The 11,953-nt window shown below is 28.4% G+C and overlaps 1 protein-coding gene across 1 annotated transcript; it reads right to left on the minus strand.

Moving 5' to 3' along the window:
- Window positions 1-1,114: 1,114 nt before the first annotated feature.
- Window positions 1,115-1,534, minus strand: LOC133031423 (uncharacterized). Its single transcript, XM_061104917.1, has 2 exons — window positions 1,350-1,534; window positions 1,115-1,283 (listed from the first exon to the last, which is right to left on the minus strand). Exons 1-2 carry the CDS (start codon window positions 1,532-1,534, stop codon window positions 1,115-1,117), a joined length of 354 nt encoding a protein of 117 aa, XP_060960900.1.
- Window positions 1,535-11,953: the final 10,419 nt, after the last annotated feature.

Here is an 11,953-nt window from a genome sequence, read left to right on the forward strand (position 1 = left end):
TGACACGTGGACTCTACCTGCAGCATCTATTCGGATCAATATGCCGAGCAGGATGCCTTGCTGGCATATCCCGAATGGAATACTCAACAAGCCGTGCAGAATGAGCAACACTTAGCGAATTCAGCTTAACGCATCATGAGTCACCAGCTCAACCAATACAACTCAGGGATCAACTTACGTGGATGTGGCACACACACGATTCCACTATCAGTGTATTCAGCCTCAATCTCACGATCCTTGCATTCAGCATTAATCACACGATCTTTCTGTTTATGGGCATTGTAACGAGAGAGGAAACTCTTCCTCCTCAAGTTTTCAGCCTTATAAATAGTGAGGAATGTTCACTGGGCAAAGGACCGAGAAATTATAAGCCGAAACGTTGTAAGCTAAGGCTATCTAAGAATTATATATTCAGAGATATTATTGTAAGAGCTATCAGAAAAAGAAACTTCTTCCTTATTCTTAAGTCAATACAACTAACGAGGATTAGGCTATTACCGAACTGCTCGGGGCTGAACCTCTATAAAATTTCTGTGTCTTATTATTGCTTTATTACATATTCTTAGTACGACATATCGTTTATCGCTTATCAAAAAGACTCATTGTCGTTGGCTAAAAGCGAAGTCAACACTGTCCAACCATCCGACTCAACTCGCTAGGATAGCAATCCAAGTTTAAGCAGCTGGAGGTGAAATAAGAAGAAAAGGCATTGGGGTTTCCAGTGGTCCTTTTCATTGCAATAGAAGCATTTTCCTTTTGGCTTATCTCTTGGATTAGCAGCCTTTCCCTTTTTAACTGTTTTCACAGCTTGAACAGGCTTCTTGCTATTCTTCCACTTCTTCTTGTTGTTGGGTTTGGAAGTAGAGGCAATGTTCGCCTCAGCCTTAGCCACACCATTAGCATTCCCAGAATTAGGAGCTTTAGCTCCTCCTTTCTGTGGTCCTCCAATCAAATTTTCAAATGTCTGAAGGTTGTTGATTAACTCGTGAAAGTCAAGCTCCAACTTGTTCATGACATAGTTTGAAGTGGAGGGCAGAAAGGCTGGAGTTAAACTGTTTAAGATCAAACTCACTTGAGTTGTCTGATCTATAACGGCTCCATGATTCTCAGCTTCCTAGAAGTAACTAGTCATCTGGAGAAGGTGATCACGGACGCTCTGATGATGTTTCATCCGTGCATTGATGAAATTCTTAGTCGCTTCAAAGCGAGCTTGAATTGATGACATCCTGAATAGTTCAGTTAACTGGTTCATGAATTCTGCAGTCGTGAGAGTGTTAGCAAACCTTTTTTTCAAGGAGTCAACCATGCTAGACAGCATAAAGTATCGAGCTTTGTTGTTGGCATTCTACCAACGCTCAAACTTTTCTTTCACTTCCTTGGTTGCATTCTCATTTGGCTGCTCAGGAGCCTCTTCAGTCAACATAAACTGGGCATTCTCACCAATGAGAGCAATGTTAATGTTCTCTCTCCATTTGATAAAGTTAGCTCCATTGAGCTTATTATCAGTCAACAGTGACACCATGGGGTTGGTCATTGTCATGTTGGATACTACAAATAATAATTAATAGAAATCAAATAAGGTTTAACACAAAATCATATTCAGAAATTATTAGCATTTAGCAAGTAGGAATGACAAGCGAAAATACTAAAACATACAATCCTAAATAATTTCCAAGGTCTTCAACAAGCTGATATTAGTGTCCCGTTTAGGCGAGAGTCAAAGATACCATCCATTGAATAGAGTTGTCAGCTCATCCAAAATGATAAATATTCTAGCAACCTTTTATTCGATCAAGATTAGAATTGAGCGTGGTCCCGTTTAGGGGAGAGTCAAGGCCATTCTATCTTATGAGCTTTTACCATTGTTTCATACTTTTGTAAGTATTACTAATAGTTGTCACTATTAGGGTGATCCATACTAAACATAAAACACTTACAAATAATACTTATCTTTCAAGATTCTACGGCGTTAAATTGCTAATGAACGTTACTCCATTAGGGAGGATTACTCACTTAAACAAGAACTATGTAGAACCAACAATGGAGATCGAATGTCCTTACATTAAAGCTCATTATTTAAAGTGTATTTTCTTCTAATATTTATTTTAATCTATTTATTTTAAATATATATTTATTTAATTAAAATTTCCAATCTAGAATAAAATTATAAATATAAATTTTAATTTAATATTTATAAAATTATACTTAGATCGATCTGAAAATAAATTAAATTATTTTCCTTCTTAGTAATAAATTTCAATAAATATTTTGAAAATTATTCAATTTAAGTTGATGCAAAATTAATTGAAAAATTAATTTTCAACTCAAATTTAATCTTCTATAAATATATAATGAAAAATTCGAAAATTAATGTATTTAAAATAAATATAATTTTCGAAAATCCTATAAAATAAAATAAAATAAATCCTAAAAAAATTTATTGATTTAAGTTGATCTAAAATTAATTAAAAAATTAATTTTCAACTTGAATCTATTTTTCAAAAAAAATTCAAAATTTTTTGCATTAAAAAATACAATTTCGAATTTATATATAAAATGATTAATAAAATATATTTTGAAAATTATTCAAATTTAAGTTGTTCTGAAATTAAAATTTCAAACTTAAAATAATTTTCTATTTAATTAAATATTCTAAAAATAATAATATTTAAGTATCAAGAATGAAATCAACTTAAATATTTAATTTTTAATTTAATTAAATGTATTAAATATAAGAATTAAATAATCAAGTATAAAAAGAACTTAATTATTAATTCTAATTGAATACTAGGAAAAAAAATATTCTTATTTAAGTTGGTCCAAAATTAATTAAAGAATAATTAATTTTCCACTTAAAATATTTTCCTTATTAAATATTAGAAAATGTAATTAGCTACTAAAAATTACTATCTAGAATATATCTCAATTAACTAAGTGTTTTTCTAAAATTAACTTTAAAATATTCAATGAAAAATAAATTTCATATATTTTAAAGTTAATTATGTTGCTAATTCAATTTTAATTAGGTTAGACTAATATAATTAACCTAATACAATTATTTAAATAAAGCAAATAGGCCTTCACAATTGGGGTGGTTCATGTGAGGGAGGGCTGGGTTCAGTATGTCGTACACACTACAAAGGCCCCCTAACTTTCACACAAGGCCCAAAGGAGAGGAATTTAACCTTTAAATAAATAATTGTTATTAATTGAATAAGCTCAATTCTAATTGGGCCTAAATAAAATTACTTAAGTGAAATTTAATTTTAACAACCTAGTCTATTTAATTAATAAACTTAAAATGGGCTTCCTATATGCATCTAAGCCCAAAAGCAAACATATAGGCTCACACAGGTCAAATGATTTGGATGGGCCCTATCATGTTACTAGGTTTACACAGATGAAAGAAATTGCAAAATTTACCTGTTACAAATTATTTATAAGATCTATTGACAATTGAACTATGATTAAAATCAGATCATTGGATCTGTCAACAAGTTAATCATAGCAATTTAGATCAAATAAATAATAGGTTTGTAAATTTTTTTTAGAATAAATAAATAAAAAAAAATATATTACAAACCAAACAAGTAACAGATAACTGGAAAGTAGGCTAAAATATCTCTATTTTAAAATTTAAAATTTAAAATATATATCTTAACTAAAATTTAAAATTTAGGTTGTTAGAGAATATTTGAAAAAAATTCAAAAACCTAAAAAATCTCCTAAATATCCAAAATTCTAACTTAAATTCAAATATCTAACCAATTTTTCAAATTTCAAGTTTATTCAAAATTTAAATTAATTAAATTTCTAATAATATAATATAATATAATATCTTGCATTTTAATATTTAGATATTCCTAATATTATATTCTTAATCTTATAATTTAATAAATTAGATATTACAAAATAAACAATTTGAAAAATAATATATTTTATGGTTAGGATATTACCAATTTTATTAAAATAAAATAAAATAAAATAATTTTGAAAATTTTATGGTTAGAGATCCTAAAGTTTCTATTCAAACCTAAGCTAATCAATTTTTTAAATTTTCATGTTATTTTTTTGCCAAAATTAATTTTAATTAAAAAGAAATATCTAATAAGATAAAATGTTAAAACTAGTATTTATCAAATCTTATAATTTAATTTAATAAAATATATTTCAAAAATAACAAATTTAAAAAAATATGATATGGTTAGCAATTTTTTTTTTTGAAATTTAAACTAGATTATTTTTTTAAAAAAATATTTTAATATCAAAATAAGATCATTCAAATTTTATAATAAAATTATGTAATATCTGATCTTATAATTAAAATAAATAAAATAATCTAAAATTTTAAAATTAACCATAAGTCTATTTTTGTGAAAAATCAAATTTTCAAAATTCAAAGCCTACTAACATCTAAAACTAATTTTAATTAATTAAAAAAATTAATAAAGTTAATTTTATTCTTATAATTAGATTTTTAATTGAAAATTTAGATTCTACACAAAATTTGAATTTTGTTTCAATGAAAAATAATTTTTGAATCAAAAAATATGAAGAAAATAATTTTGGTGCGCGCGCGGAATGGCAGGACTGGCGGAGAGAGAGGAGGTTGCGTGCAGCCTCTGATGACCGAGGAAGCTCAGCGTGTGCACCCCTTCCGACAGGGCTGTGTTCGATAATTCTTCGTTAGCTCATGTCAGAACAGGCGTGCTATCTGACCATCTCCCTTGGGTCTGCGCGCACACACTTGTGCACCCGATTGAGATATTTTCATTCAAATACAAAAAATCATAACTAATTCATAAAAAATCTAAATTGGGTTCTGTAAAAGCCTAAATTCATTAATTATTTGTCTACTTTCCAGTAAAAATATTTTCAGAACGAAATAAAAAATATTTTTACAGCATATATTGTGATTTCCAAACAATCATCAAATAAGCACATAAACCATCATGAAACCATCCAAATCAACACAAACATTGTTTTACTTCATATTTCATGAAAGTAAATCATTACCATGACTACAAGGCCAGTTGTTGGAATATGTTTAATCAAGATCTATATTTACTACCATGTATGTTATTTAACATCCTAAATATGAATTTTGAAAACAATGTAAATAAACACATATAAAGTTTCAGAAACCTTGCAGTGGGTACAGAGGAATAATAATGGCTCCTTCCACTCAGATCTCCAACCCTTGTATCTTGTCTGTAGCAGGGTATCACCAAGATTTGAGTCCGAATCTCCTTCTCTTGAAACTGAATTCTTCACAGCCTTACACACTATGATTGAGTACCACTTGATGTGTGTGGGCACTTACTCTATCAATAAAGGGTATGAAAATATGAAGAGAGAAAGAGAGAGTGTGGTTCGAAAATAGCAAGAGAGATGGATCAGGAAATTTTCACTAAAGGCTTGAATTTCATCATCTTTTAGTGTGAGCCATCACTATCTATTTATAAGCAACCACCTAGGTTTATGTTAGAATTATTAGGCATTAAAATATTGAAAAAATTAAATGGAAATTCCCTCTCAAAGTGGTCGGCCATAGGATGTGGGCCCCACTTTGGAATTGCCATTTTTTTAACAATTTTTCCTTATTTTCTCAAAAACGTCATTTTTCCAATTTAACAATTTAAATGCCAAAACTATTTATTTAATAATTAAAATTAAATATCAAATAAAATTTCCATTTAATATATTTATTAATTATACTTAATAAAGTCTCTTAATTAATAAATAAGCCCTAGAATCTCTTTTCTTCACAATTAAGCCCTTGCTTGGTGAAAATTCATAAACTAGACATAGTCTAATTTTAGAATTATAATTGATTAATTCAAATCAATTATCAGCGTCTTACAAGCAGTATGGTCTCAACTAGTATGGCGACCATGGGCCTATACAACCGAGCTTGTAATAAGAAGAATTAGAATTTACCAAGTAAATTCCCTAACTTATTAATTCCTTATTGCATCCACCATAGAACTTGGAATTGCACTCTCAGTCATATAGAACGCTCTATATGTTCCACAATATAGATACGCTATAAACATTTAACCATCGTTCTAATCTCAATAATCAAAGATCCTCTATAGATGATTTACACCGAGTAGGGACAAATTTACCGTTTCACCCCTCAATGTATTTTATCCTTAAAACACTTAGCTTCCTACAAATGATATTTCAGTGAGCTAATATAATCACTGAAACAAGACCTCTTCCATTTATATCTATTAAGCCAAGCTCGAAGGAAATCATCATTTCACTTCTATATTTAGATAGAAGCTATAGATTCCATATCTATGTTTAGCGCTCCCACTCAATTGTACTATCATGTTCCCAAAATGTACGTATCACCCTGACCAAAAATTAGGCTTAACTAACAAATCAAAGAGCATGAATAATACTCCTGAGATTGAACCTAAGCATTAAGATCTTTTGATCTAAGATCAACCGGTGATATTGACTTAGAAACATACAACGGTAAGATTATAAGATTATAATATCTTTACCAAGATCAATATCGGTTCCAGTCCAATGTATACTCTATACATCCGAAACTAGCATACTTTACCAATGTTCTGGAAAGAACATAACACTTATCCAAGGTGTAAGTATACTTTATCGCTTATTATCACATCAGTGTAAATCCAGTGCACTGACGAATCAGGGAAATCATCTTTTGAAGCATATAATCACAATCACTTTCTACTGTGTTGACATTACTGTAATTGTGAATAACTATATGTTCTAGGCTTAACAGATTTTGTATATATTAAACCATAAACATGAAAACTGTTGGATTTTATGCCCTAAATAAAACTCATTTCATATAATCAGATTTACTTATTAATAAAGATTAGAAATAACATTTTATGTTGCATGGTTCACATGATTTATTTAATGATTATATGTATGAATTCCTTTTAAGTCCAGAACATATGAGTTTGTTAAGATTATAGTGTTGTCAGCACAGTGGAATATAATCTTAATTATATGTTCAAAAGTTGATTCCCTGATTTGTCAGAACACTGGATTTAGACTGACATGGTATAATCAGCGATAGGTATTCTTACACCTTGGAAAAGTGTTATGTCCTTTCCAGGACATTAGCAAAGTTTACCAGTATCGGATGTATGGAGTATACATCGGAAGGGACCGATAGTGAACTTTGATTAGATATATTAAAACTTACCGTAATATCTATTCAATTCAATATCACCTGTTGATCCTAGATCAAATGATCCTAATCCTGATATGGTTAGGTTCAATCTCAAGAGTGTTATCCGTGTTCTTTGATCTGTTAGTTAAGCCTACTTTTGACAGTCAGGGTGATACATACATTTTGGGAACACGGTAATGCAATTGAGTGGGAGCGCTAACATAAATATGGAATCTATAACTTCTATTTGGCAAATAGAAGTAAAGGATGATTTCCTTCGAGCTTAACCAAACGAAGATAGATGGTGGAGATCTCATTTCACTTAGGTGAAATATCATTTATACAGGGTTAATTGTTTTAAGGATAAAATACATTGAAGGTGTAGCGGTAACAGTAGTGCCTTTTCAATGTAGATCATCTATATAGAGGATCATTGATCACATTAGGGTTATAACAATGGATAACTAATGACGTGTCTATATCATGGAACATATAGAGCGTTCTATATGACTGAGAGTGCAATTCCAAGTTCTAAGTGTGGATTCAATGAGGAATTAATAAGTTAGGGAATTTACTTGGTAAATTCGGTTCGACTTATTGGAAGCTCGGTTATATAGACCCATGGTCCCCATACTAGTTGAGACCATACTGCTTGTAAGACTCAGTTAATTGATTTTAATTAATCAATTATAATTCTAAAAGTTAGACTATGTCTACTTTATGAATTCTCACAGTTTAAGGATGAAATCGTAAAGAAAAGGGTTTCTAGGTTTCATTATTAATTAAGAGACTTTGTATGTCTAATTAATAATTATTTTAAATGACAATATTATTTAATAATCTATTTTAGTTATTAAATAATTAGTTTTGGCATCTAAATGGTTAGAATTGAAAAAATGATATTTTTGGAGAAATAGAAATAAAATTGAGGAAACTGCAAAATCCAAGAGAGGCCCATGAAACTCCATGCACGGCCACTCCCTTTGCTTGTTTCCCAATTATTATTTTCAATTTTAATTGCCATGTAATTGCTAATCAAAGCCTAGCAATAATAGGAAAGTGGTGGATCACACTAAATAAGGTAGTTAATCAATTACACAGTAAAAGAGGAAACTGCTTATTTGGAAAGTTGTGCTCTCCCTTTTCCCTATATAAAGAAACCCTTGTTCTCTTCTCTTGCATGTCTTTGTATGCTTCAAAAGCCACGAAATTATGAGAGAAAAAGAGAGAAAAATTTTGAAATCCTTGTGAGATGAGTAGTGCCCACACACATCAAGTGGTACCTCAATCATATTATGTAAGACTATGGAAATTCTGCATCAAAGAAGGAGAAAAGAAGATCCAGGTTCAGGATCTTGGTGATGCTCTGCTACAGAAAGGAATCAAGGGCTAGAGATTTGAACGGAAGGAGTCATATTATTTTGCTGCACCCATTGTAAGGTTTTCTAACTTTATATGTGTTTATTTTCATTGTTTTAGAATTCATATTAGGTTGTTAATCCAACATACATGATAGTAAATAGATCCTGGTAAAATAATTTTCAACAACTGGCACCAGAGCCATGGCAATGATTTACTTTCATGTAATATGAATTAAAACGATGAATTATATGTTCTGTGATGATTTGGATGGTTTCATGGTAGTTTATGTGTTGTTTGATGAATGTTGATGTTGTACAGTTTCGTTTTCCATGAAAAATATATTTTCGATTTTTGAAAATATTTATTTGGATTCCTTGTGAAAAGTTAAGCAATTTTGTTTTTTACAGAACTCGATTCCGATAAAAATTGAGAAAGTTATGAATTTTCGAAAATCGGGATTTCGGGTATGCATGGGTGCTCAATCGCACGCATCATGCGCGCGCGAGCACCCTGCTGTTCCGCCCGTGTCACCCCTGCCAGCGCCCATGAATCCCGCCCATGCACCCTGCATCTGCCAAGGTTCCTCAGCTGGGTGCACTCCATCCGCGCGCGTGACAGGCTGCTAGCAGCCTCTCTTGGGCTGCAGATGCAGCCTACTGGGCTGCTTTCCCGAAATTGCGATTTTTGGGGTTTTTCCCCAAAAATCCAATTTTTTCATGGGATTGTTTCCCAAAATTCATTTTTCCTTTTTTAAATATTTCTATTTTGGAATGTTTCCAATTTTAAATATTTCCTATTATGGTCAGATTTAAAAATTTGTTAAGTTCTTTAATATTTATTTATTATTTAATTATAAGATTAGATATTTTGATAATTCAGATATTTTAAATTAAAAGATAACTTTGTCTTTTTATTTAAAATATTATATTAAAATTATCTTATATGGCAAATTAAATAATTAATAAATTTAAAATTAACATAGATATATTTATAGATATACTTACCATAATATTTTCAAATTCAAAATTTGTTATTTTGTTAAATATTTAATTATTTATAAATTATAAGTATAAAAATGATATTTTTTCTATATATATCATTTTTTTCCTTATTAGAAATTTATAAATCATATCTTAAATATTTAAATAACATAGATATTTTTGTAGAGATTTGAATATTGCTTAATTTGAGATATTTTGACATATAATTATGGTAATTATTATTCATTTATTATTTTATTCCTAAAATAATAATTATCTAACCAAATCTATTTTAAAATTAGTTTATTTTATTAAATTATAAGATCTGAAAGTGATTGAAGATTCTTTCCTTTCAAATCATTGATCTTATTAGATATTTAATTTAATTTGATTCAAATAAACCTAGATATTTTAAAATTAGTTTTCTTTATTTGGTTAGTTTAAGAATAATAATTTAATTATATTAATATCTTATTTCACATATGTTACATGGACAATGTTTGTTTATTTATATTGTTTATTCAAAAACTCTTTTTTAACAAACCTATTATTTATCTGGTCTAAATTGGTATGATTAACTTGTTGACAGATCCAATGATCTGATTTTAATCATAATCCAATTGACGATAGATCTTATAAATAATTTGTAACACGTAAATTTTGTACTTCTTTCATCTGTGTAAACCTAATAACATGATAGGGCCCATCCAAATCATTTGACCTGTGTGAGCCTATATGTTTGCTTTTGGGCATAGATGCATATAGGAAGCCCATTTAAGTTTTTACTAAGTAAATGGACTAGGTTGCTAAAATAAATTTTGACATAAGGAAATTTATTTAGGTCCAATTAGATTTGGGCTTATTCAATGAATAACAATTATTTATTTTAAGGTTAAATTCCTCTCTTTTGGGCCTTGTGTGAGAGTTGGGGGCCAATAGAAGTGGGTACGACATACTGAACCCAGCTCCCCCTCACATGAACTACCCCAATTGTGAAGGCCCATTTGCCTTATTTAAATAATTGTATTAGTTTAATTATATTAGTCTACCCTAATTAAAATTGAATTAGCAACATAATTAACTTTTAAAATATATGAAATTTATTTTTCATGTAATATTTTAAAGTTAATTTTAGAAAAACACTTAGTTAATGGTATATATTCTAGACAGTTATTTCTAGTACTAGTTATTATTTCTAATATTAAATAGGAAAATATCATAGATTGTGAAATTAATTGTTTCCTAATTAATTTTGGTACAATCTAAGTTTAGTATATTTTCCCTAGTATTAAACTAGAATTAATAATTAAGTTTCCTCTTTACTTAATTATTTATTTCTTGAATTTAATACATTTAATTAAATTGAAAATTCAATATCTAAGTTGATTTTCATCATGATACTTTAATATTGTTATTTTCATGTTATTTAATTAAAGTTGAAAATTATTTTAAGTTTAGAATTTTATTTCAGAATAACTTAAGTTTGAATAATTTTCAAAATATATTTTATTTTATTAATCATTTCCCTAAATTTCGAAATTGCATCATCTTGATGCAGAAATTTCGAATCTCATTTGAAAAATAGATTAAAGTTGAAAATTATTTATTTAATTTTGGACCAACTTAAATCATTGATTTTTTCATTTAAAGATTAATTAAAATAAATGAACTAAAATATATTATAATTAGAAATTTGATTAATTAGTCAATGAAAGTCTAGATAGTTATTATCTGTTTTGCTTGAAGTATTTTTCTAGTGTATTTAATTAAATAGAAAATTAATATTTAAGTTGATTTTTTAATCATGATACTTAAATATTTGAAATTTTTCTTAGATATTTAATTAAATAGGAAAATTATATTTTTTGTTGAAAATTAATTTTTAATTAATTTTGGGACAACATAAAATTAGAGTAATTTTCCAGGATTTATTTTATTTTGTTTTAAAGCATTTTCGAAATGCAATATATATTTATAAAAAATTAAATTTGAGTTGTAAATTAATTTAAATTAATTTTGAAACAACTTAAATTGAATAATTTTCTAAATATTTATGGAAATTATTACTAAGATGGAAATAATTCACGTTATTTTCATATCCATCTAAGTATAATTTATAAATATTACATTAAAATTTATATTTAGAATTTTTCATTCTAAATTGGAAATTTTAATTAAATAAATATATATTTAAAATAAATTGATTAAAATAAATATTAGAAGAAAATACAACCCTTCATTAAATAATGAGCTTTATTATAAGGATATTCGATCTCCATTGTTGGTTTTACATAGCTATTGTTTTAGTGAGTAATCCTCCCTAATGGAGGAACGTTCATTAGCAAGTTAGCACCGTTTAATCTCGAAAGATAAGTATTCTTATAAGTTTTTTATATAGTTTATGACCACCCTAATGGTGGCGACTGTATAAGACTTACAAGAGTAT

Source organism: Cannabis sativa, chromosome 9 (assembly GCF_029168945.1).
Source record: "Cannabis sativa cultivar Pink pepper isolate KNU-18-1 chromosome 9, ASM2916894v1, whole genome shotgun sequence".
In the NCBI taxonomy this organism is placed as follows: domain Eukaryota; kingdom Viridiplantae; phylum Streptophyta; class Magnoliopsida; order Rosales; family Cannabaceae; genus Cannabis; species Cannabis sativa.

Excerpts from the sequence above, each read along its gene's own strand:
- LOC133031423 (XM_061104917.1), bottom strand. The coding sequence starts at position 1,534 with ATGACCAACCCCATGGTGTCACTGTTGACTGATAATAAGCTCAATGGA. Across the intron at positions 1,284-1,349 it reads AAAGAAAAGTTTGAGCGTTG|GTTTGCTAACACTCTCACGA; the intron begins GTAGAATGCCAA and ends CTTGAAAAAAAG.